The 24822-nt window shown below is 38.7% G+C and overlaps 1 protein-coding gene across 7 annotated transcripts in view; it reads right to left on the bottom strand.

Moving 5' to 3' along the window:
- RUNX1T1 (RUNX1 partner transcriptional co-repressor 1) overlaps positions 1-24822 on the bottom strand; it is a 112191-nt gene that overhangs the window by 72271 nt on the left and 15098 nt on the right. For 4 of the 7 annotated variants that reach the window (XM_032696208.1, XM_032696238.1, XM_032696218.1 and 1 more), the window contains one exon: positions 19888-20060. The exons of 2 other annotated variants lie outside the window; for them this stretch is intronic. In XM_032696208.1, coding sequence (XP_032552099.1) covers positions 19888-19975 — 88 coding nt within the window. In that variant the 5' untranslated portion in view covers positions 19976-20060. Of the gene's footprint in view, positions 1-5066; positions 5191-19887; positions 20061-24822 lie in introns of those variants that run through there. One more of the 7 variants, XM_032696255.1, reaches the window with a different exon arrangement.

The raw sequence follows: 24822 nt of genomic DNA, 5'->3' as shown, positions 1-24822 counted from the left end.
AGATCAACTGTAGCAAGGGGGAAGCAGCACTTGCACTGACCCTGTTCTTTGTCTGGTGAGTCTCGTGAACATGAGGCAGAAAGCACAAATGTACATTGCAAAAATGCAACTTGGTGGGAAGACGGCTGAACTCTTGGAGAGTTGAGCCAGTGAATATAGATAGCACGGTACAGCATGGCAAGGGCTTCACCAGCTTCACAGAGGAACTGCGTGAACATGGAGTTAGTACAGCAGAGTCTGAAGAAGTGTCTTGCCAAGTGGGCCAATATGGCTAGACCGTGTCTGCGTGTAAGTGAAAATCCAAGCGCTGCTGTGCCCTATGGTTTTCCCAGTTTAATCTCTACTTGCCTCAGCATTGCTGGCTCTGTGCTCCATTTTACACTACACACATTTCTGGAAACAAAAAGTAAGTCTACACTTGTGAAGAGACCAACATTTCTGAATATATGTTGGGCTTCCTCTGAGATTACCTACCAGATCCAACTGTGTGAACAGCTCAGACACAGAAGTACTTCAACTCCAAAAATTCATAGATGTGAACTCAGCACTGGCCTGCTTAACGCTATCGATACTGAGGCAGATCTTGGCATGCATAGATGCAACTTGACATGCTTGGGAAACTTTAAATCTGTAATAGTGATGCCTCTGGAATGAGGAGAGTTGGGGTATGGCACTTTGGATTTGGAAGGAAGCTACTGCTTCAAGAGCAGAAGTTGTTTTGTGCACTTAGTTTTAGTCTGTGAGCTGGTAGTGAAAGATGGGGTTTCAGCTGATTTTTTGTAGAGTTATCCTTGATGTAAACATTTGGAAGAAAAAAGGATGAAGCAAAAAAACCAGAAAACTGGTACAGCTTTATGTACATGTCCTGAAAAGGACCAGATATCATGTCTTCTACTCTAAGATGTATCAATTCTCTATCTGGGACGTTAAACTGCACATCACATCCTTTCATTTTATGCAAAATTAGTATTCAAGTCTTCTTTTAAATTGCATAGACACACATTACATTGATTTTCAAGCTATGACGATCATGCCCTTAAATATGTGAGTGTGGAGTCCAAAATCTTCAAATCAAGATGTGATCTGTTCTAAACACCTTAGGTACACCAAGGAGTACCAGTCCTGAGAAACTGATTTGTTCGTTCCTCTCCAGCTAAAGGTCTGACTTATAAAGCACTAAATCTTCACAGGAAAAGTGTTTTGGACCTTGATTAAATATATATATTAAAGCTATTTCTGCAGCACGATCTGCATTCCATGATGTGTAAGTTACATTCCACGCATGTGTAGCAAGACGCAGTTCACAGCCCCATGGGTTTAAAATAAGAGCAATAATGTTATGCAGATTTTGGAATTTATTGCTACCATAAAAGACGAAGAAACTTTAATACTGTGAAAAACAAGTCATCACATGCCGCCTCCCAAACCCTACCATACGTATTTGAAGACCCAGTGACCCACAGTCCTCTTAGAGAAAGAGCTTTTCACTCAATAGCTGAATCCTGAAGAAGATAAAGTCATTATGCAGGATGATTGGAATAACGATGCAAGGTTAAAACTTAGACTTAAGTATTTCCAGACACATTTTCCCCATTTGGCAGGAAACTTGTTTTGTAAGACACAGAATTATCCTAATATAACAGCATAGCAACTGCAACTTAAAACAGAGCAAGTTGGTTAATGGACTGTTAGGAGACTTTTGCTGTGTAACAGCATTTAGATGCATGTATTTAAAAAACAGGTGGATAATCCAAATGTTCAGTTACTAGGACACTAACAGTTATGTCCATGGCAATTTTGTTTCTGTTCTTTAAACAAATCATCACTTGCAAGCACTAATGTTAAAACCAGAAAGCCACTCTAGTACACAGTGGCTATAAATGCCAAATCAATTTTCAGCAGATAATAAAGTCCATGTTTTACAATCAGCAATACACTGTTTTACTACCCAAAATGTAAGCTAATAATATATAGCTCTGCTAAATGGAAAATGCAGATATGCTGTTAAGAAATGGGCTGGCTGTGAGATGATGGATCATTTCTGCCGGGACCTTCTTAAAGCTATGTGCAAATGTTTTGAAAATATCACATGATGTGGCCATGTGTTAAAAATTACAGCCAGTTAAGTTCTCTGCTAAGAAAAATATGTGGGCAATTTATGAATGCACTCCAGGATGGAGAATATCTTAAGTAAAACCAGATTTGAAACAAACCCATTTTTTTTTGAAACATGAACTTAAAAAAAAAAAAGAAAAAAAAAGTTGCAGCCACATCTGGAGAGCAGAAGTAAAGAAAGGGTGGTCTGACCTAATACCAGGCCATCTTCTGAAGAGCAGCATTATTTCTGGGCTACAATGACTGTGATCACTGATTGTCCTTTTAAGGAACCATGCTGAATACTGCCATGGGCAATAATAAAGCATTTTGTAGGCCAACATCTGTTCTTTGAAAGTACTATAAAATGACTGATAGATTTGTAATGTTTCATAAATAACGTCCGGAATAAACAATACTAAAAAAAAAAGAAACCAACCACCACATTCACAGTAATCAGAGAAACTGGTGTACAGTATTAGATTTGAACACTGTTCCCCCAGGAACAATTATTTAGAGATAAACGCTTCCTAGAGTTCACTAGATAGAATGACAAAATGGTTAACTTGGTTACAGCAAGCTGCATGTTAACGGGATTATCTTTCTAGTGACTTTTCTCAGAGTTGCAGCAGTGCCTTAGCAGAGGTCTGAATGGCTGTTGCGGTGCTTCATTAGCCAGCCTCGCTGCTGTCGCTTTGCCCCGACAGGGAAGTGAGAAGGGGAGCAGCGAGTCACAATTGTAACAGTACCAGTAATTTGTCTTTGAAGGGCAAATTTAGTTTGTGTAAGTGTTATCACCACACATAAACCAGAACTCGTCTTTATTACTTCCTGTTCTTTCCCCAAAAGAAGGACTTCAGATGTCAGAATCACTAAAGGGATGCTTCTGAAATCAAGACTTCACACATACACAAAAGGCACTGACATAATATCAGATTACATAAAAATACACATCCTTTTAATCTCCTGTACATAATGTGCTTACTTTTAAAATACAAAATCTGCCCCAGATGGCTAATAATGCCCATTTGAAAAAACACAACACCACAATATTAAAGGGCTAAAATATGCTGTGAACAGATTGAGAGGCAGTTCATCCTAGAGGAGAGTAAAAAAGTGCAGATGGGTGTCAAAAATAGCCAAGTGTCAGATCTGTTCAAGTATCTCCATTCTGGCACATGCTCCCAGTCACAGCTGTTAGTGTATTCTCTGTATCCAAGTGCAAGGTTTTCTAACACTCGGAGCTGACATTAAAACACACTTCTTCCTTGCTACTGCTCTAACAGAATACTGGAAATTAAAGATTTATTTAATGGTAAAGCTTAACGAGTATTGATAAGGGTATACATACTCGAGTGTAGCACATGCCATTTTGATTAAAGATGCATGAAATTTTAACCAGCAGGTAGATTAAGTAATTTAAATGCCAAAGGCTTAATAGGTTTTCAAAAACCACCACTCTAGGCATTCCAACACTGTTTGCCAACAGCCCTAAATAATGCACACAAAGATCAAAACTCGTAAGAATGTGTAATTTTAGTACCTTTAAATAACTTGATAAAACACAGAAATAGTAAACTGCATGAGAAGATGAGTTTCATACAAACATAAGGAAAACGTCAGTGGATTCAAATTATGCACAATGCACAGTCTTCCTAATTAATGAATTACCATGGTATTTTTAATGAAGACCACATTCCCAGGAATGCAATGCATGCAAATCAAATTTGACGTTTAAAGGGTTAAACTGACCTTTCACAGCCCTCAGTTGTTATCTATGCAAATTAATTTGCCCATATTTCAACCATATAAATCCTCTTAGCCTTGTGCTTTGAGCAAACAGAGACCACTTTCTTGTTACAACCACAGGATCAGCAAACATACCAGCAGTAGGGTATGACCGTGTATAAAAATGCTGAAAGGAAAACATTCTTCCAACAACTGGCAATACCTACATGCAACTGTGGCTGCAGCAAACTGGCAGATACTGTTTCAAAACACCATCTGCGAGGTGCACAGACTCTCTGTGATCAAGCGTAGCCTCTTCTGCCTGTCCTACCCAAATAATCCACAAGAACCAGCCAGCTGTAGGATCTCTAGTCCCGTCTCTTTTTTTATCCAGAACAGAGGCTGTTATAATCAGGCACAGGGCTTTTTCCAGTCCTTACCAAAGGGGGGGAAAAAAACCCCCACAAACAAAACACACCAAATTCAATCCACTCAGTCGTGGTCAAGCATCTAAGAAAAGGCATCAGACAAATCACCCTGCATAGAAGAGTTTTTATTGGCAATAACACTTATCAATTAGACAAGCGATTGTAGAATCCAAGGGTAATATTTTCCTGAGGAAACCGACGTATTACAACTCCCAGCTCCACAGCAATTCCTCTAATTCAGCAGATATTTTTTTATTGTTTTATTTTGAATCAACATATTTCAGTGATTTGCCTGGTGACAGTGAAGGACTACGATTTAGGACAAGGCTCGAATAATTTGTTTTATAAATCTCCCTCACTTCTCCAACATAAACAGCTTTTCACAGAGATAATTTCAGCTAATGGGTGACTGCTGTGAATGATCTCTGCCGATCAAATGTTTGCAGATTCAAGGTGCAGATGACAGTCAGGAAAGCCAGCCCAAAGCTGTATTTTTCTTTGCTAAAAATGATTCCCCGTGCAGAGACGTGCACCCACAAAGCCGGTGACTTTCTGCTATTTCTATCCCTTTTCATTGAACCATCCAGTCCTCCTGTAAGTATCATCTCTGGCAGTTCACTTGCACAAAATCCCCTCCCCCAAACACATACACAACAGAATTAGCATCCGCGATCGCTCTGTACCCATATCAGCTTGCAAATCACCCTCTATATTAAAAGAGAAAAGGAAAAAAAGAGAGAGGGAAAATGTACTATCAAAAAAACAATTAGCATTTCCTCATTTAAAACCGAAAGAGCTGCAATAATTTCAACTCACCAGGCATCCTTGGATAAAATATACCACACTGTAAATGGCTCTCTCCTAAAAGCAAGCTTATTTAGGGCTCAGTGCCTCCTGTTCTGGAATGAACAGAGAGAAGCGAGGAGGGCCATCAGAACTGGCTGTGGCAGCGTAGCTGGAGGCAGGATGCTGGGCGCGTGCGTTTGCCAGGCAAAGACAGATGGAGAGCTGACACTCTGTATTGCACTTGGAGCAGAAATGTGAATGATGACAGGAGCACATGTGGCCTTGAACCCAGCCCTGTCTCTTCAGGCAGAACAATGACAGGGATGTGTGTGCAAATTATCACAACCCCGGCTCCCCTCAGCTGACTCCTTTTACTCTACCTTTCACACCAAGTTCCAGATGACCAAAGAATAGAAACTAAAATGCAGAGTGATAAGCCAAACACTGAATTATTCATTTTTTCGTTAAAAGTTAACCCTTTCCTCTGCTGATAACAATTAAAGAAAAAGCATCATTTTGAATCAGCTTCCCTCCAAAAGCAGAAACAAATTAATTCTTTAACAGCCATAATTTTGCACTCCACAGGACTACGTTTGTTTATTTAGTCAGAAATTCAAAACGTGCATGAGAACATACAAGAGAATCCCCCCTCCTCTTCCCACACTTTTGTCATTATTATTCTCCTTTACTATAGGGAACGGAGTATCAAAATCACTCCCTTTCTCAGATTCGCAGTAGTATGTGTAAAATAGAAGACACTTAAAAAGCAGACCACTTATATTTTACTATAGTGCTTTTAACCCCCTGGGATTCCTCCATTGATATGTTCCAAACATTTGCAGCTTACTCTCCTTTACCTTGCATGGTGATCCATGGGGGATGAAAACAAAATCTTCCCTGCAAAGCTTTTTCAAAAGCTAAACAATCATGTCCTCCCAATTTCTGATTTCGGGTACCCCTTAAATGTTTATCCTTCACATGAATAAGGTATGCCTGCCTAGGTTCAATTCAGTCTTCCCTATTAAGCTTTAATGGACACTATGATACATAAAACTACAAGTCTTTGTTATAGTGCTTTATCTAAAGCTGGCTATTTTCTTCTCAGCAGTCCCTCTTTAGTCCATTGTAAAACATCTTTGCCTCTCAGAAGAAACACACGCCTGACTTGCATGCCTTCTGTAGCATGTATAGCCTTGCACAAAATTCCAGGCACAAGGAAAAATATCGTCTTTTTTAAAACTCTCCTCCCATTCAGCACTTGCAAAAGCTTCTCCCTTTAGTAATGACCATTTCTCCAGCAACTAGCATCTAAGTCCTGGTTCTGACTTTGGCTTTGCAGTATACATTCAAATCCTTTATGGAAAGATAACAATTCCCAGTCAGATCTTGTCAGTGTAAGGTCTGTCCTCGTGTACTTATTTGTGCACCCCCCGATTTTGTGTTATGCCAACTTCTGCCTCTATCAAGCAGAGACAACTCTGCTTTTAGGCCTTCCTCTTCTTTCCTCTAGCTGCCAAGAGCCTGATAAAAATCTATTTAGGAAAAGGACACACATGCAAAATTAAACAGAAAGTAACAGTCCTTCCAATGTCCGGACTGATCTCATTAATATTTCCCACTCTAAAGAAAATGAGACATTTAATTTACTGATATTTCCATAATAACTTTCTAACACTATCTAAGTGACATCCTTAAGTTTCACTTAAATAGGAGAGAGACTACAAACACAGGACTGGCAAATCTAATACTATCAAGAAGAAAAGGAGTAGCTTCCCTTGCCTTAATAAACACCCCGGCACTAACATCCTAACATGTCTGCTACTTGAGGCAGGTCTTTTCTTCATCTTCATCAGATACCTATTGTAAAATCTCTATAATGGATTTTTGAGTGTCAGAGAGCCCAAGAGAAACACCAAAACATGAAAACATTTTCACGACAGCCCTGTTTCATGAAGGGAAGAAAAGCAGAGAGGGCAAAGGGAGAGAAGCAAGGGAAAGGGAGACAAGAAAAGTCTGTGCCAACAAGGCCTTTAAAGAATTTACTGTCCTTATGGTTTTATTATTTGATGCATTTAAAACCAGTCAGTTAGTATTGTATGTGCTGTGTTGTTTTTCTTTTGTAATTCTGTACTCTACATGAAAGGAAAAACATTTTCACAGTTGGAAATGCAACCTTTCATCAACATAGATGCAGCCTGAATCAGCTTCAGAGTAGAAAGTAACGTGTCAAAGGTATGACGCATTTTAATAACACCGAACAATATTCACTCTTAAAAGAAGGTCTTAATATCAGTGCATTGTAAATCCACAGACCATGGCTCACGAAATTGAACTTCCATATGCTGCGCGATTATGCATCTTTTTTTCTGAGTGTAAAAAGCCTTTTTAAGCTGTTATCTGACTACAGTAATTGCCACTTAAATTGATCCACGTCAACAAAACCTGGATCCCTGGAGATTCTCACCTAGAAGTCTGCTCATGGAAGGGGCTAACAGAATGCCTGTGCATCTGAGACTACTTCAGCATTTTCTCAAGCAGCCAGCTGCATGAATAGTTTTCCCCTCTCATTATTTAATACACTGAGGCAGGCTGCAACTCATTTGGCAGTCCTCCCTGAATAAATATCTGTGGATATTTATTCACTTTCCCCACCCCCATTTTTAATGCAGTCACTTAAAGCTTGCCCTAAAAGTTTTTGCACCAGGTCTGAAATTTTAGCCAAATTCAGGCCAAGCAAAGGCAGACAGTACAGTCTGTAAAACGTCTTTATTCTCCACCAAGAAAAGAAAGGCAGTGGTTTTAACACTGAACAATTCTGCTGAAGCAGAAGAGTCGATGTTAGGTGTAATACCGAAGTGAAAGGGATACAAAGAGAGTGGAAAACCAGAAGATCATCTTTAGCCAGTTTCTTTACGGTGTACATTATGCTACGCCATCCTAGGTGGGCATCAGCTCCCTCTCTGACAATCACTCAAAATGCTTTACAAAATAATTTTATATCACCCTCTGCAAGTTCTTATTTTGAACATGGGTAAAGAAGGTAAACCAGTCTCCATGTTGATATGTTTGAAGGAGGGGAAAAAAGATTTTTATGCAGTGGATGATATAAGATGATATCAGATCCAAGACATGGATCAGATGGAAAAGAGAAATTCCAAACGACCACCATTAAAAAGTACAGAGGTTGCCTTTTGTGCAAACCCAGCTTAATAACAGGGACTGGAAGTCCACTGAAACGCATCTGTAGTTAATGAAAGCTCTCTATTAACAGTGAAGGAAGAATTTAACTCAAAGCTTTTCTGTAGGACTTCTCAACTTACCGCTCTACTTATAGCAGACTGTTGTGATACATTGTGACTTCACACAGTGGGTATTAAGTGAGTTAATTCAAAGGAGCTGAAACCTCATTGATCCTAATTGAAAGCAATACACCCAACCAAATAGTTTTCTACCCCATCTGCTCTGGCCTGCCACCAGCTATTCAATACAAGAGAATTAATAGTTTCAGATATTCTAACAGACCCAATAAAAGCACTCATTTAAGCAGGACTGCATTAACAAAGTGAAAAACCAAGGGCAAAATGGGTTCAAATGGAGCATTTTACTCCTAGTTGGCTTTAACAAAGCTGAATAATGCTTATTCTGACTTTTTATGTGCAAGACTTGATAAACTGAATGAGAAGGCACTCAATGATCAGTCAACGAGCATTGATGAATGGTCATTAGGACCCCCCCAATCTCAGGGAAGGCCATTCCACAAAGTGGCACACCAGCTTGAAAGGGCGGACTCACTAATGTCCAGATTTCCCCGCTTGCTTGTTCCACTTTCACTTTCAGACCACTGGCCACCAAATGAGGCTGACATATTGGAAAATAATCTTTTATGGGCGAGTGATAAATAAAAATGGAGGCATTAGCTGGGCTTTCAAATTCAAATCTACTAGTTTTGTCAGCCCAAAAACGTTTTGATTTTCCACCCAGCTGGAAGCTATTAGTGTTTTCTTAAGGCATCCCACTGACAGGGCAAACCCACCTAATGTGTGAGCTGTAGAGCTCATGTGAGGGACTGGGGATGACAACTTCTGGATGCTTTCTGAACATTATTCAGTTGACTGTCCAACCAAAGTACAGTAAAGGCAACACCTTCAGGAGAGGCTCACTAATTTCTTGCTGCCCAAGTATCTCCTAATGCCTGGTGCAATGGTAGCCCACCTAGGCCTGTAATGGGTACCCTCAGTGCTACTTTTTCTATGATATTGTACCTAGCCTTCCTTGGTTTTACTGCACTACCACAAAAGGCTCAAACTATCCAAGAAAGGCACTTCTTTACAACCTTCTAATTCTTTGCTTGGAAATAGAATTTATATATTCCAATAAGATATGTGCTTATCTGTTAACAGCAGCTCTGAATGCATGCAACACAAAACATTTGCCAGATAACACTAAACATTTCCCTAAGCATTTCCTTATTGGCAAGGCTTTCTGGACTTCTGAAAAAAGACAAATGGGACATTTAAAACATACACTGCTCTGGGAAACACAGACTAATTGAGATTACCTACACAAATCAAATACTCAGCAGCTGAAACCTACAGTCACCAAGGTGGGAAGAAAATATTCTTGGTTGTCTAAGACAAACTGTTCATCCGGTTACACTGAGTACTGGATTAAATTCATTGGAGATGAGGAAGCATTCATGTCTTTTCAGTTAAGAAAACTTATACGTCTTATCCATATTTCAGTAATACTCTAAAGAGTATTTTAAATCATCTGTTAAGAAAAGGCAACCTTAACAGTGGATTAGACTTAACAGCCTAGATTGCATACTACTTTCTGATCAAAAAAGAACCAAAGACATTAATTCTTGTTGAGTACTGTCAGAAATTCCAGTGACATTTCAGGTTTTAAAATGATGAAAATATACATAAAGACCTATCATGGAAGAATAGTTCCACAAAATTTAATTGACTTAGAATGGGAGAGACAGCATAGGCTTCAGGTCTTAAACAATGCATGTTCTTTTGCTCTATATATACATTTTAGTAAGAACACTCACATGGACAAACTCACATATAAGTACCCATTTTAGTGTCTACTCCTTTCACTTGATCTGGCCTGAACAATTTTTGCCTCGTATTTTTATTAAATACTATATTTTCTATAATATGGGCAAAGTAAATCAGAATTGACTGTTAATTTCTATCATCATTTGACTTCAAAGGAAATTACCACACCATCTGTGCATAGACATCACTCAAGCACTTTAGAAAATTTGATATTGATTAGATATTATTTCTGAAAGGACACAAGAAAATACTGAAGATGCTGTCTCACCAACAGAGAAAGAACACAGTCAGTGTGACCTAGAGAAGCCTGGATGAGAATATCTGTTCCTGCTTAAATAGGGTCATATTTTAAGATACAAAAAGAAGAAGGGGGGGAAGGGGGAGGGGTAAGAAGGGAAGAACTAAAAAAGGGTTTCATGCTATCAGATGCTTTTTGACTTGAAGCTCAGAGTGTTTGCTCGTTTAACATGGGTAGGGAAACTCCTCCTGCTGTAGTATATTAACCCTACTTTTGACCTCTAATCGATGTCTTTTCAATGTATAGGATCTTCATAATAAAGATAACATGAGAGCATATGTGTGTGAAAGCGTATCTACCACTAACCATAAACTCGAGCCTTGCATTTTTCTTTGTAACATGTCAATATTTGTGACACTAACTAAACATATTTTATTCATTTGACAAGGACTGTTACATTATATTGAAAACTTTTGTTTCAATGTCACCACCTCCCCGTTTTGACTGATGGCGAGTTAGTTTTGTTAAAACGCACAGGGTGATAGCGTATGCTCCAGTGAACTTTCCCTCCTCTCAGCACCAGAGACAAAAACCTGCAGCTCTGCTCTGTGCTGGCAGCCATCTGGCCAGCTTTCTCTCAATGCCTGCCCCACACCACACTGCAGGCAAAATTTCAGGGCTCCAGAGCTCTGTGGAGCTATTCATGACATACCAATTTCACATTTTCTGCTTGTACGCTTGCAACAATAAATGCTAATGAGGACTATGAATGACATTTTTAAAGACAATAAAAAGGTCTCCAAATCCCTTGCATATGGAGACACTATTTTCTAAACTTCACCTTCTGTTAGGGAGCCATTACACTCTAAAGGAAAAAAATAACCTAAGGAGAACAATGAGATGATCAAAGCATAACCAAGTCCTTAAGAATTCCAAAGAAAACAATGTTTGCAAAGCTAGCTTAATGACAGACAGATTTTATACTGATGTACAGCACTAACACTTAAGCATAGTAATTCCTTTTTTGATAACACTACTTCTCATCAGGGGGCTCAAAAACTGGGGGGGAAGAGAGGGAAGCCACAGCAAATTGTCGCTTTCACTGACCACATATAGTCCCCACAAGCCACAGACTTGGACTTAGCAATTACTAATCTCTAGATGAGTCCAAGAATACTCTAAATGAGCCCAAGAATAACCTGTTATTACTAATGGATTCGGAATGCTGCGCTCTCGTAGAGATCACTGTACTGAACAAGTGTGGCCAAGACAAATATCAAATTATATTTTATTTCCCCAAATTTGCCTGCAGTGCTATTGCTACTCAAAAAAAAAAAAAAAAGTTGCCTTGACTCTGGGTAATATCTTTTATATTTAATTACAGACAGCTTCTCCTTATTAGGAAGATTAAAAACACTTTCAGGAAAATCCACCAGGTGGAGCAAATACACAGCAATACAAAACATTTATTTATGCTTGTACTGCCATTTTCAACGGGGGAAAATGGTTTATATGCAAATATTCTTACCTCTTGACCTCCTTTCTTCACCCTTTTGTCATGCATTGATCAACTTGTACTTTTTTACTACATTTATAATGGTACAAAAACTTCATTCAAAGGGGTCTTCGTACAAAGCTATTGTTCCTGATGAGCTCAATATTAATTTGCAAACCACAATAGTCATCAGACATATAAGGGAAATTAAAGAATAGTATTATTCAACACACACACACACATATATATATATTCAACAATATAAGGATAAGGTTGTGCTTGTAAAACAAATTGACAAGTACTGAGAAGACAAAGCTTAGTCTTAAATCAGGTAGCAAATCTTTGCACTGGCCTCCACTGTAATGGACTGGAAAGCTGGCTGTTCTGCACGTCTTGTTATGTGTTTATAGACACAGTAGTGCTGGTAACATCACAGCAGTACCCTTGTACGGTATGTTGGTGTTTACTATTAATGCCTTTATTTGAGTATGACATCCATCAAATACTGAGTAATTTCAAGAGGGCAAGTGAATGCGGGCTATAAATAAATATTGCAGCATATCTAGGACAGCTAAGCATTATTTCCGCATTTAAATTATTTGCTTTCCAGAGCCAGGTGAGAAAGCCACCTCATCATCAAATATTTTTACTTTCCCTGATGCCTGAGGGGGTCCTAGTGGTACAGAGGTGGGGGGCACATTTTTACATGAAGAGAACTAAGTCCTAACAGAACAGTGATTCTTTATGGATAAGTCTTCTCACAGTTATAATAGAACAATCCACTGGCAGACCCTGTAATTGCTAACAAGGCAAAGCAATACTACCAAGTGAACTGCTCTAATGCAGTTCAGCATCTGGAAACAGAGCCGAATCAGTACACAGACTCATTCAACCCTCGATGATGGAAAAGCATTATCGCTGTAAGTGACAAAGAGAAGGTTTTCTTTCCATTGTTTTCTTAGGTTACACCTTCCATCACCTTCTTCTCTCTTCCATTCAGTCCCCTCTGTTTTCTCTTTACCATCACATCTGCTCCTAAATTCATAAGAACATCTCCTCACCCTGCTGCACATCTCCCTTCTCCAATTCACTACATGACATGTGCTCTGTTCCAACTGCCTTGGACAGTCATCCTCTCCCACCTCTGCTAACCCTGAAAGCTAGAAGTAGTTCCAGGATTTGAAACTGGGAGCACTATCATAAAATATTATCCACAATTAACGCATAAACGACATTGCAACAACCAGCACTCTCTATCACTGAGGGACAAACACTGTGCCTGTTAGGTTTCCTTTACAAAACTAAGCCAGAATGGGATCCACTTAATGTGCAATCAGAGGAGCACACCACACTTCCTGGAAGCACAATGTGTTGACCTAATCTTTGTGCTTCTAATCTGACTGCTTCTAACCATAAGAGCTAAGGAAAATTAACAAACTAAATCTTTGTTTCTTTAGGAACTGAGAGGAGCCTTGAGGAACATAGGCCTTTAAACATATTTTCTTTTTACCTTGTTGTGTTGTACTACACATGGTGCTTCATTGTAGCCATTCAGGAGAGAAGTAGGAGAAGAATGAAGAGGTGATTATGAAGTATAATTTCATACCAAGAGCAAATTACACCATTTCATACTAGGAGAACGGAGAACATCTGCAAAGAGCAGCAGTAAGTGTTTGGGTACAATGCAAGGTGTCAGTTTTAATAAAGCCCAAACCAGCTTGGGAACCATTATCCGCAAAAACTTTCCTTAAGCAAGATTGTCACAGCAGAGACTTGCAGCAATGGCCAAGATAAATATTTTTCAAGCAAGTGCTGACTTAAAACCATTATCTTTGAGGCATTTTTGAGTGGCAACCATGGTTTAAGGGCTATAATTTTCTGCCATTTTGAAAGAGGCACTAGACACCCGATGGGTAGGAGGAAAGACAATGTGATGGTTGTCATTACCACATGACCAAGAAAAACTTTCATTTAATGTGCTGCTGGTTGAGGTGGGCAATGGTTGGCTACAGGTCATGGACAGTTCAAGCACATCTGGTTACACGTTTATACACGCAGTAGTGCTGGTGACATCACAACAGTACCATTGTACAGTATATTGGTATTTACTATTAATGCCTTTATTTTAGTAAGACATCTGTCAACTACTGAGTAATTTCAAGAGGGCAAGTGAATTTCATCCTATAGAAACACACAATGCTTATTTAAATTACAGCTTCTTTACAGTATGACAGGATAAAGACATTTAAAACTACATGTCTAAGTATCCACTTACTTAAAGGCACCTTTACACCAGAGTAGCCTAAGAAGTTCGTAATAAAGAGAGGGGTCTGATTCTAAAGGTGAAGGATTATGTACATATTTAAGAGTTCATCAGATCACGATTATCAATCTGATAACACTGTAACAGCTCTTTTGTTGCACCATCCCCTGCAAATCCTTCTCAGATAGAGGATTAGTGGCACAATAGATGGCAATGACTCTTTTGGTTCCACTGCTCTATTGCTGACTCCCAACTGCTTATGTGCGCTGAAAGCTCTCAATGAAGGGTTCCCACAACCCTTACCTGGCAATATTTGTACGCAAGAAGAAAAGTATGCCCTTATATCTGTATTGCAAATTCCTAATTGCAATAGCAATTGAAATTGAATATTGAATAGCAGGGAAAATCTAAGTTACTGCACAAAAGATTTCAATCTCACCTACAAAGCACCCCAAATCCCTAGCATATGAATATGTTATCCAAGACTGCTGCCATAACTGTACAGACTGGACCGAAAGCTTTCAGCGTGAAACAAAATGAAACCTTCGTTAATTTTCAACTCTCCTTCTCTACTCCTATAACCACAAATATCGTATTGGAACAGCTTCTGCCCACAACAATAAAGGCAATACTCACATGCTACACTCATTTTTGCTGGAAAGTCTTATAATTATGTTTTCTCTCTACTTGTAACTGGTGATCTTAAGTTCTGACAGTACAACGATTAACACCACTATGCTATAAACTCTAGTATTAAAATTGTACAAATAACAGTATATTCTTCATTTATCATTCTTCACAAACACACACCATACACACACAAAAAAAAACCCAAAGAAACCTCCAAACACCTATTCAAGGCCTTTGCCTAAATAACATTCAGTATCTCCAGCTGTAACCATGAGCTTACATCCCAATGAACACTTTCAATCTACTGATGCAAACCTGAGTGATGCACAGAGCCCTGTCTGCACCTTCAGTCTGTTGCGTGACCTCAATAAACAGCAGCTACAAGGAGCAAGGGCTATAAACTGACCCTATCCCCAACATTTAAATTGAACATCAACTGGACATCTAAGAAAATCAGACGAATAGTGAGAATGGAAGTGTTGATAGCTGACACTACTGTTTAATGGGCCATGCCAGAAACAAACACTGGCTTGGCTTGAATCCATGGGATGAAGAAAAATATTGTTGCCAAGCATGCTGAAAATGACAAACTTAATATGCCAAGTATGATGATAACTACAAAAAAATTACCATTTTCAAAAGTTTAATTGCTGCATAGCACTAACTACACCTCCACTTGCTCCTCAGAAGACTTGATCTCTGAAAAAAAAGAGGTCAAGCAAGGGGAGGAAGAATCAAGTAAAAGAAAAAAGGCACAAATTCAGAAGCAAAAGGGTTAACAAGTTTGTTTTAGTCAGTATTATATCAATGCCAGAATTCCAAGGGAAAAACTAAAAAGAGCCAATTTTTTATTATTATTATTATTCTTTAAAAGAAAAAAGTCAAGCCTATCTGTCACAGGGTTGTCCGGGCTGGAAGAACCGGCAGGAACCTCAAATTCCTGACCAAACCCTCTTCCACACAATGCCTCCTGAATGGAAGGAACCGAGGCCCGGCAGAGATAGCCCGCTGTCAGGAACCAGCCCTGACGTTTGCGGACAGACGGGGCTGGCCTCGCAGGATGTCAGAGCAGCAAACTGCTGTTCGAGATACTGGGTTTTCACACACTCCCAGCCTGGATGTTTTGCTCTTCAGGTAATTAAACAAGGAAACGGGGCTGATGTGTACGAGTCTGACCCCTGTGCCGCGGCTCCGCGGTTCTGCACATCAACTTCCGCAGCAACCACCCCGAGCATCAGCAGAGTCTTCTATTGCTCTGCTTCTCCTGACACCAGGCTCTAAAACAAATCCTCCTGGAAATATCTGCAGCTATTCCTTTCCCCACCTCCACTCTCCCCATTTAAGAAGGGCTAAATTATTTGCTCTGTTCCGCACACTTTGCTGCTTTTTCACAAAAAGAAGGAAAAAAATTAAAGAAATGGGTACTTTTGGGGTAGTTGTTCTTCAGCCAGCCATTCAAAAATATTAAATTTATCAGGGGGAGGGTATGAACAGACAGAAAAATGAGGCAAGGGATTCCCAAATTAATGTTTAGTTTAAGGTCATTACTCAAAATGAAAAAGATTCTGAAAAGTCTTGCCAATTTATCCAACCAACTGCCAGACATTTGCTTATTTAGAAATAAAGTTATTCTGATTTAAGCATTATTGAAGAGTCTTTGTCTTACAAGAGGACATAAATCATAGAATCAGGCATTAGAAAAATAGACCAGTGTGTTCTCTTTTTTTCCCAAATTTAAAAAATGGGAAAAGGCAGGTGTTACCACCTATACTTGGTGAAAACCCTACACAGGGCTGCTCTGTGACTGACCTAGTTTCTATGTTCTTTAGAGGCTATTTAAACAAAAATGATTTTTTAAAAAGGCAACACATTGCTACTTCTTTCTGAAAAATCCACAGAATAGAATATTGGCTGAAAAGAGAAGAGCCCAGAAGAAAGAGGAGTACAAAAGCATGCCTGCTTGTCTGTGTTCAACACAAAGAACATTAAATGAAAACAACTGGCACGCTGCCAAATTCCTATACAGGCAAAGAGATTCAAATAAATTGATTTCACGCATCACACTGACCTGGGATCAGTGAGCAGTGGTACAATACGCTCGCTGCTCCATGTGGGGCAAAGCCCATTAACGTTATCAGAGCCACAATACACTAGGGGGAAAGGAGGAGGGAGAGGGAGGGGGGGGCACAGAGAAGGAACCCAAACTCTGCAAACTTAGGAGAAAAAATAATTTTGGAAAAGGAACTTCAGCTGGAGTGCTTGCTTTCAGTTTACTAATATCACTGCGAGAGCTCGTCCTCTGCTCACCTCAAAGGCTTCAAAGATCGTACTTTCAAATGAAAATAAATATTAGTGTCACACACACACTCCCTCTACATTCTACTTTTAACACAGTTGTTCTCAAACTCAGTTATTCTCTGTAAATTTCCTCCCTTCCCCATCCGCTAGCATTTTATATAGATTATGGGTTATTTTCTTTGTACTTCAAAAGCTGGATTCTTGCCCAGGACACTCTTACTGGCTCAGAAAGTAAGCTCACTCAGAAATCGCCCACTGCTCTTAACTTGCCCAAATCAACCTGACCTACAGAGAAAAATGCCTTATTTGCAAGGTAGCAACGAGTAGGGCAATGGTTCCCTTTGCAGAGTTACCCATGCACACTTTCTCACACCAGAGAACTCTCTCCAAACCAGCTATTTCAAACTTCACTTTCTGACGAGGTGTGAAGTAACCCATGTGTGCCATGGAGTCTCTCCTTGTCATCCAGGCTTTGGTTTTTATTAAGCTCTCTCACACTCCAATCAAGAGCAATGCCAGCAAGCCACAGGTGTGCACCACATGAACAGATGAAAATCTGATTGTAAGGACAATTCGCTGCCTATATACACTTGTTCTCTTTTACATCTGTGGTATGTTAGAAGGGGGGGGTATTATTTCCATTGTACTCTTTAAGATACATTGGTAAGCAAGCAATTGTTTTGAAGATGAAAAAGGAAACCAAGAAAAGACGACTTTGAAACAGCAAAACAAAGATGAGGATGCTTGAAGGGGGTCACATCAGCAGAGGTAGTCAGTGCTACAAGAGGCTGTTACTTCAAGGAGGTAATAGATTCAAAACACCTTTTACTTTGCCTTTTATTCCATTTCGGTATGAAATAGCAAGTCAAATCTTGGTCACAGCAAGATCCATATTAAGTTAAGCTCTAATAGTGTTGGCTTCATCTCAAATCACTCATTCATATTAAAAAAAACAAACACTCATTGAAAATGTGGAGCTTCTTGGGCCATTTAAGACTAAAATTTTTGAGCATGTGAAAAACAAATACATCCAGACGTAGGTACCTTACCCAGTCACCTCAATTCAAGTAAATGTCAAAATGGGAATGCCTGAAGATCTAACAACACTTCACCACTGATCACTCTCTAAGAGCTACAAAGCAGTTTCGGATTCTTCATTATCACGGTGAAAACTATACAGTATCATTAACTCTGTAAGATGTGTTTATTTAGGTATAAGGCTACACTGATAGAACTGACAGGAAAGGGAATCAATTAGTACACAGCAACTTCACAATGGCAGAGATGTGCCTGTACCCACATGATACAGGCACAATGGTGAATAAGAAAGGTAAGGTGCTGTTCCCTCCATTTATGATGGTACTTCAGTAGTACCATCAGATCATTTGGCTTTATAAAGATGAAGTGAATTTTAGGCATATTAATTCCCTTTCTATAAAAATGAATGATATTAGAAAATAAGCCCTTCTCCCAAATTTCCACTACCCTGCACGTGCTCTGACAGCAATAAACCACAATAAGCTTCCCTTTAGTATGCCAGCACTGCATGCTTCAGGCATGATATCTTTATTTTTATATTTATTTATTTTTAAGATCCTTTATAAAGACCCGTATGGCAAAAGAAACCAACCAACAACCACCTATACAGGGTATACCTGCACTTTGAAAAACAGACTGTAGATAGTAAAAAGGAGAATTAGTCAGAAGCTACACACTGCTAAATTAGCAAAATAAAAATGCAAGAAGAAACCCTGCTAAGATTATTCATTCTCTTCCAATGCTGCCTGAGTACAGGAAGGTCCCAGAGAAGCACTTACTTGTTTTAAACTGAGCTAGGAACTCAAATTAGAATGTAATTCATTTTAATAGGATTTAATTTTTTAAAAGTATGTTCACACTGGTGCACAAAACCTCAGGCCCAGCCCCTTGCCACAAGGCGATGTGCAGAGGCTCCCACTGGTGCTCTCAGCTGTTCTCCACCTCTCCACACTCCACAGGCAGAGCAGCATGAGCCATGGTGTCTCAGGTGGGAAAGTGATATCATCAAGGCTTAGCTACCTTTAAAACTGACCAGAGCATAGCCTAGAGTATTCAGACACTGTTCACCTTATTTTGGTATCATACTCTATCAAAGTTATGTCAGGTGATATGGTCCAATACTGAGCAAGAAAGTTATCCAAGTGTGTTGGAAAGCACTTAAAATCAGTTTAGCAGTTTCTTGCCATCCAGACACACCATTTTAGGAGAAAAAACGTAGTTACAGTAAAGACAGGAATGACAGTCATGCATTATCTAGAAATTTTGTCCTGCAATAGCAGATTTACTTTTCCAGTAAAAATCTTTACATACAAGAAGCAGAAATATCCATTCTCAATATCATCTCAATCAAATTTATCACAGATTCCCAATGCAATGAGTTTACCAGAGGCCTCCACTAAATTACAAACAAGCGTTATGCCAACGTGATTACAGCTGTCCCTTAACCTGGCTGCAAATACTGTTCCACCTCACAGTTCAAGAAACTGAACTTCATTATTTCCACAACCCAACCAATAATATTTACATATAAAGAGCAACTATGCCATCAAAAGCACAGAAAGAACCCCACAGTTAAAAATTTCACATATACGTAATTAAGATTTTAGAAAAGTCACCACTGGTGGGATATTACTGGCATTGCTGTACTCTTTCTCAGTGATATTAAAACAAAGACAGCAACTTCATTGATTTAGGCAGAATCTTTGGAGGCTAAAAAGAAAGATTTCTTTTTTAATTACAGTTTACAAGGCAAGGTACAATCATTAAAAATAACTTCTAAAAGGTATGCACATAATAAAATCAAATATTTTTCCGTTCCTTACCTTGACAAAATTCAAAGTTCTCTTTTTTCCGGCAGTCACCTATCACTAAACTCAGTGCTCTCCAAGTGTTTCTTTTGACAGATATCATTCTCCACCAATCGCTCTGCTAATTTCCTCTTTCCTTTTCTGACTGGGACAGATACTATGTTCACCAGCCCAGAGATCAATCTTTTCTATTGACAACAACAAATGAAAAAAAAAAAAAAGCATATATCACAGCCAGTTTGAAGCACCACACCCCTTCATTTGCATTATAATAGTAGTCTTTTAAATAAAAAGGGAAGACAGAAACGTTATCATTCTAAACCAATTAACCACATTTTTGTAGCTAATATAAGGCAGCACTTTAAAACTGCATCAATTCTTCGACAAAGGCTGTTTCACAACTTGCTCTGTTAAAAAAGTTGACATACAGAAGGCAACAAACTAAAGGCAGCCTATATTATACCTAGTAGTCAATTCTATAAAAATGCTTGGTTTTGAATACATTTACATAATATAAAATATTATATACTTTACCTGGTTCAACAGAAGCTCTAGAGAATCATTTATTAAATGAACATGGTTACTAAAAAGAGAGACCTCCCAATTTAGACATTGCTATTCTGATTTGTACTTGTAAGTCATAACAGCAAACACATTTCAACAAGAAAGGCAGATCAAAAACCTATTGATATATTTACAAATCATCCTCCCACTTTTGAAAAGACAATTTCCCCTCCCACTCCAACACCTACAGAAACTGTTTATTTGGGGCTACACAAATACTCTGTCATTTGTGACACAGTCTGTATTACAGTGTTGTCAGTTTTTCCAAGACATTAATATGCTTTTCAGGGGTTCATAATTATGTCAAGACAGAAAGATTTTCAGAGCCAGGCACACACAGTTACGTACATGCTTCAGTCTGCAACCACTACTCAGGTATTTCGGGACATAAAGTTAAGCATGCATAAGGAGCTGCCGCAGCTGCATGCATGAAACCCAGCTCAGCCTTCTCCTGGACTAGATCTTTCTGCAAAAAAATGCATCGCCCAAGGGCATTTGCAAAAGATCACTTGTGTTTGTGCTAGAAATGGCAATCTATCCCACAAACAAGCACCCTTCCCAAATCAAAACAAACCTTCCCAAGTTAAGGTTTCAGAACAAAGAAGTTCACCAAAGTCCTTTCTTTCCAGTGGCCCACAGGCCGGACAGAAGCTAAAATTCCACTGATTTTAGTGAAAACAAGTGGTAAGAACTGCAAGACTCTACCCGGAATTTGGCAACTGTGGAGCTTTCAATGTGACACAACTGCCTCTGGTATTTGTAAAATAATCTGCAAAATATGGTTAGGACTCCTCAACTTGTGTACAATAACTACTTTTCTAAAATGATTTTTATTTAGTATAAAGTTCTCGACTTGTCATAATGTTCTTACACAGGCAATAAATTTACCTTTCAGTTGTGTCTTACCGTGAACTGTGTACTTTTCAATTGCCCAGACTTCTGCATAACACTTTACATTTCCATAAATGCATACAACATTCTCTGAATTGTTGTTATTGTTTCATCTGATTTTTATGGCAATAAACTCATGCCCCTACCGAAACTGAAAAATCCTTCACTGACCAAGTGGCCTAATAATGTCACTGAAATCATTTAAACATTAAGTTTTCTACCGAGTGACAATAGCACAATCTGGTTGAAATACGGTCTTACAGTGGAACGTTAAATTAACATCATATTTTGGATTCAGAATTACACACAGCAGCCATCTCTAAAGATGTATTCATGTTTTGCTAACCTTTACTAATTTGGCCACTAGAAACAATTATGATCAAACATGTTCAATTATGTAACATACAACAATTCAATGTTTGTGTCTGCTGAATAGCATACTCCTTTTTCATGGCTGGTGAAAGACTTAAAATCTCTTATTGTAAAAAAATTCTGACTCCAAAAAAAAAGTACCCATCTGTCATCCACTTTACAATGAAGACATCACTTCAACTTACTACTCTTTCTTTGTTTCAGACCCATGTTCATTTTTTCTATATGCCACGTTTTCCAAAGTGATGGATGCATTCTGCTATACCCATTCTACACTAATCTCCTTTCTTAAATATATTTTTGCTTCCTGAATTGTAAACTGCTGCTGTTGTTCAAATGTACACACAAAATTGTCCAATGTCTGAACTTCACTGAAAGCAGAATGCCTCAAACAATTTGTAGTCTTACAAGAGTGTTTTAAAAAAGGATCAACATGTTGTATTACCATGGAAATTTTGAAAAACATACTTTCCCAAACAAATATTACTTTTTCTCAATGGTATGAAGTAATGAAAACCACATGTGTAAATCTGCGATCCGTGCAGTAGTTCAAGCTGCAGCTAATAGAAAATACAGAGAGTGAACTCTGCCATATAAAGGATTCTTGTTACAGAAATATAATGTGAAAACCAGATGCAGACAGAAAACCTTAATCACAGATGGGAATGTAATCACTGGCATACAGAATACTTTTTTGATCAATCTCAACCATATGAGAAATGTATTTATTTTCTAAGGAATGCAATAACTCTAGAGAGTCTTCTATTTGAATTCAGTTAACCTCATATTCACAGTGCTTTTATCTTGTATGTGGAGAGAAGGGGGATAAAACCCAAGCCAAGATTTTTAGAAGATCCGCTGGCTCTGGCAAATCATTCTTGTATCAGCTTATCTTTCAAGGAATTAATAGGATGTAAAGACTACAAATATGAGGATCAGCCTCAAAAGAAATCATTCATTATTGTACTTCCTAGTTACCACCAGAAATCCCCTCATCACCTAGGCATTTCTCCACTTAAATTTTTCGTTTAATATGTGGTTCTTCAGAAATACAATGCTAAGAGCAGCACACTGTCGCACTCAAGTTCTGCGACTTGTAACCTGAGTCCTACAACAAAGAATCTCCCTTTATAAAAGCTTTAGAGTCATCAGTTCAAAACTAAGTTTACTTGGGGCTTCCTTCTAACTGCTAGAAGTCCCTTCAAACGTCCTCCACCCACACAGCTCCTGGGGGTCAGCAGGAAACTCAGCAGACTGCCTTCTACCAACTATCCAGACCAAGGCAGGACCAAGATAACAATTTTCATTGCTGATGACATTTATGCTCTACTTTTTAGAAATGGAAGCACCACAGGAGTAGTAAATGCATTACATAAAACATGGACCATTACATCAAATTGCAGTATACTAAAAAACAAAACAAAAAAAAAACCAAACCAAACAAACAAACAAAAAACAACTAAAACAAAAAAAACCCAACTTGTGCTAGAAAATAAAACTTAAGAAGGAAGAAGCATTCAGAGATGACAAGCCTCCAGGCTCTTGGTACCAGTAGCAGCAGTTTACTTCCTGGCAGTCCCTGATCCCTGCTGCACCCACCTCCTGGAGACACCCACTCTACCCAAGAATAAACAGCGCTGCCTGATTGTCACAGTTCACAACCAAGCTTATTAAGGTAACCTAAAGTTGGTATTAATTTATTTTAATAGTACTAAATAACATAAACCACAATGACTTGGTAGCTGTTACACCAGCAGGGAGAGGGAGCTACAAAGGCCTTTGATAGGCACAGGGTAGGCAGATTCTTCCTCTCTCTTGCTCTCTTAGAGCCTCCAAGTCCCATTACCATCATCTCATTTTAAGTATCTGCATTTAAGAGAACACAGTCACTTCAGTACCCTACCACAAGATTCCCAGCAATGCCTCATCACAGGTGTTCATCAGACTAATTCTGCTGAAGTTCCTGTAAAGGTGCTTCCTTAATTGAACGCCCGTAATGCTAGGTGAAATTTGAAGTACATTACTTGTTTTTTCCCCTCACATATTAACAACTACCAAACCATTTAATGAAAATACTTTGATTCCACCACTGACACAAAAGTTTTTTTAAGCATCTTGTCTCTTCTGCTATTTAACTTTAAATTTTTGAGACTGCAGCACTGATAGAAATCAACATGTAACACTAAAGTAATATGGGCTGCATATGCTTATTTCTAAACAAGCATGCCTAAATTAATAATAAACTTTGGACAGATATATACTTTCATTTGCATGTTTTTCATATAGCATCATCATGTGTGTAGAGTGCTAAAAATGGAGTGAAATCTTCCAGCTGTATTACAGTTCCACGTGACAAAACAGAGAGGGATTCTGAAAACTCCTGCTTCATATCATGTGCGAGTGTGTATGACTGTGTCTTTTTTTTTTCTCTTCTCTCATCTAATTTCATCTGTGAGAGACTGTCCCTAGAGGACAAGAGAAGAGAGACCCAATTAGATCGAGCGGTTGGTTTCTCCAAAATGAAGGCATCTGTTCCATGCCAACGACTTCCACATGGAAGAAAAACAGAACTTTGAAGGCATCTGTGTTCGTGGTTGACAGTTGCAGATCTTAGGGTCTACTGTAATTTCCCAGCTGCAAACATGATTTGGTTGCTGCTGTTGTCAGCTGATCTCCTTGCACTGAAAAGGGAGCTTAAATAGCAAATAGCTGGATAAAAATTAGATATTCTTCCACAATAGTGACAACTTTTCCCTTCTGAAGGAGGCATTTTTCCTGGTTTGATGGAAGTAAATTTCGAAGTAGTTTTTAAACTAACATTTTACAAAATATTCTGCTTTTAAATGCTACTCTTTAAATAATGCACCAGTCCAAGCACAGTCTATTCACTATTTGTTAGTACCTCAGGCTGGTATTTTGCAAGAGTGATTCAGAAATCAGTATGATTCACCAGCCACATAATCCTGCAGCACACCTTCTTTAGGCAAGTAGTCTCAGTAAAACCAAGAGTACACCTGAGCTCAGTTTTCACCCCAAATGCATATGTCACATAAATAACTAGTATGATATTTATTACTCAACTCACATCACTTCCAACATGAGTGGGTACTTTCCAAAAGACAC

Source organism: Chiroxiphia lanceolata, chromosome 1 (genome assembly GCF_009829145.1).
Source record: "Chiroxiphia lanceolata isolate bChiLan1 chromosome 1, bChiLan1.pri, whole genome shotgun sequence".
Lineage (NCBI taxonomy): Eukaryota > Metazoa > Chordata > Aves > Passeriformes > Pipridae > Chiroxiphia > Chiroxiphia lanceolata.
This window is presented reverse-complemented; position numbering and strand designations above follow the sequence as displayed.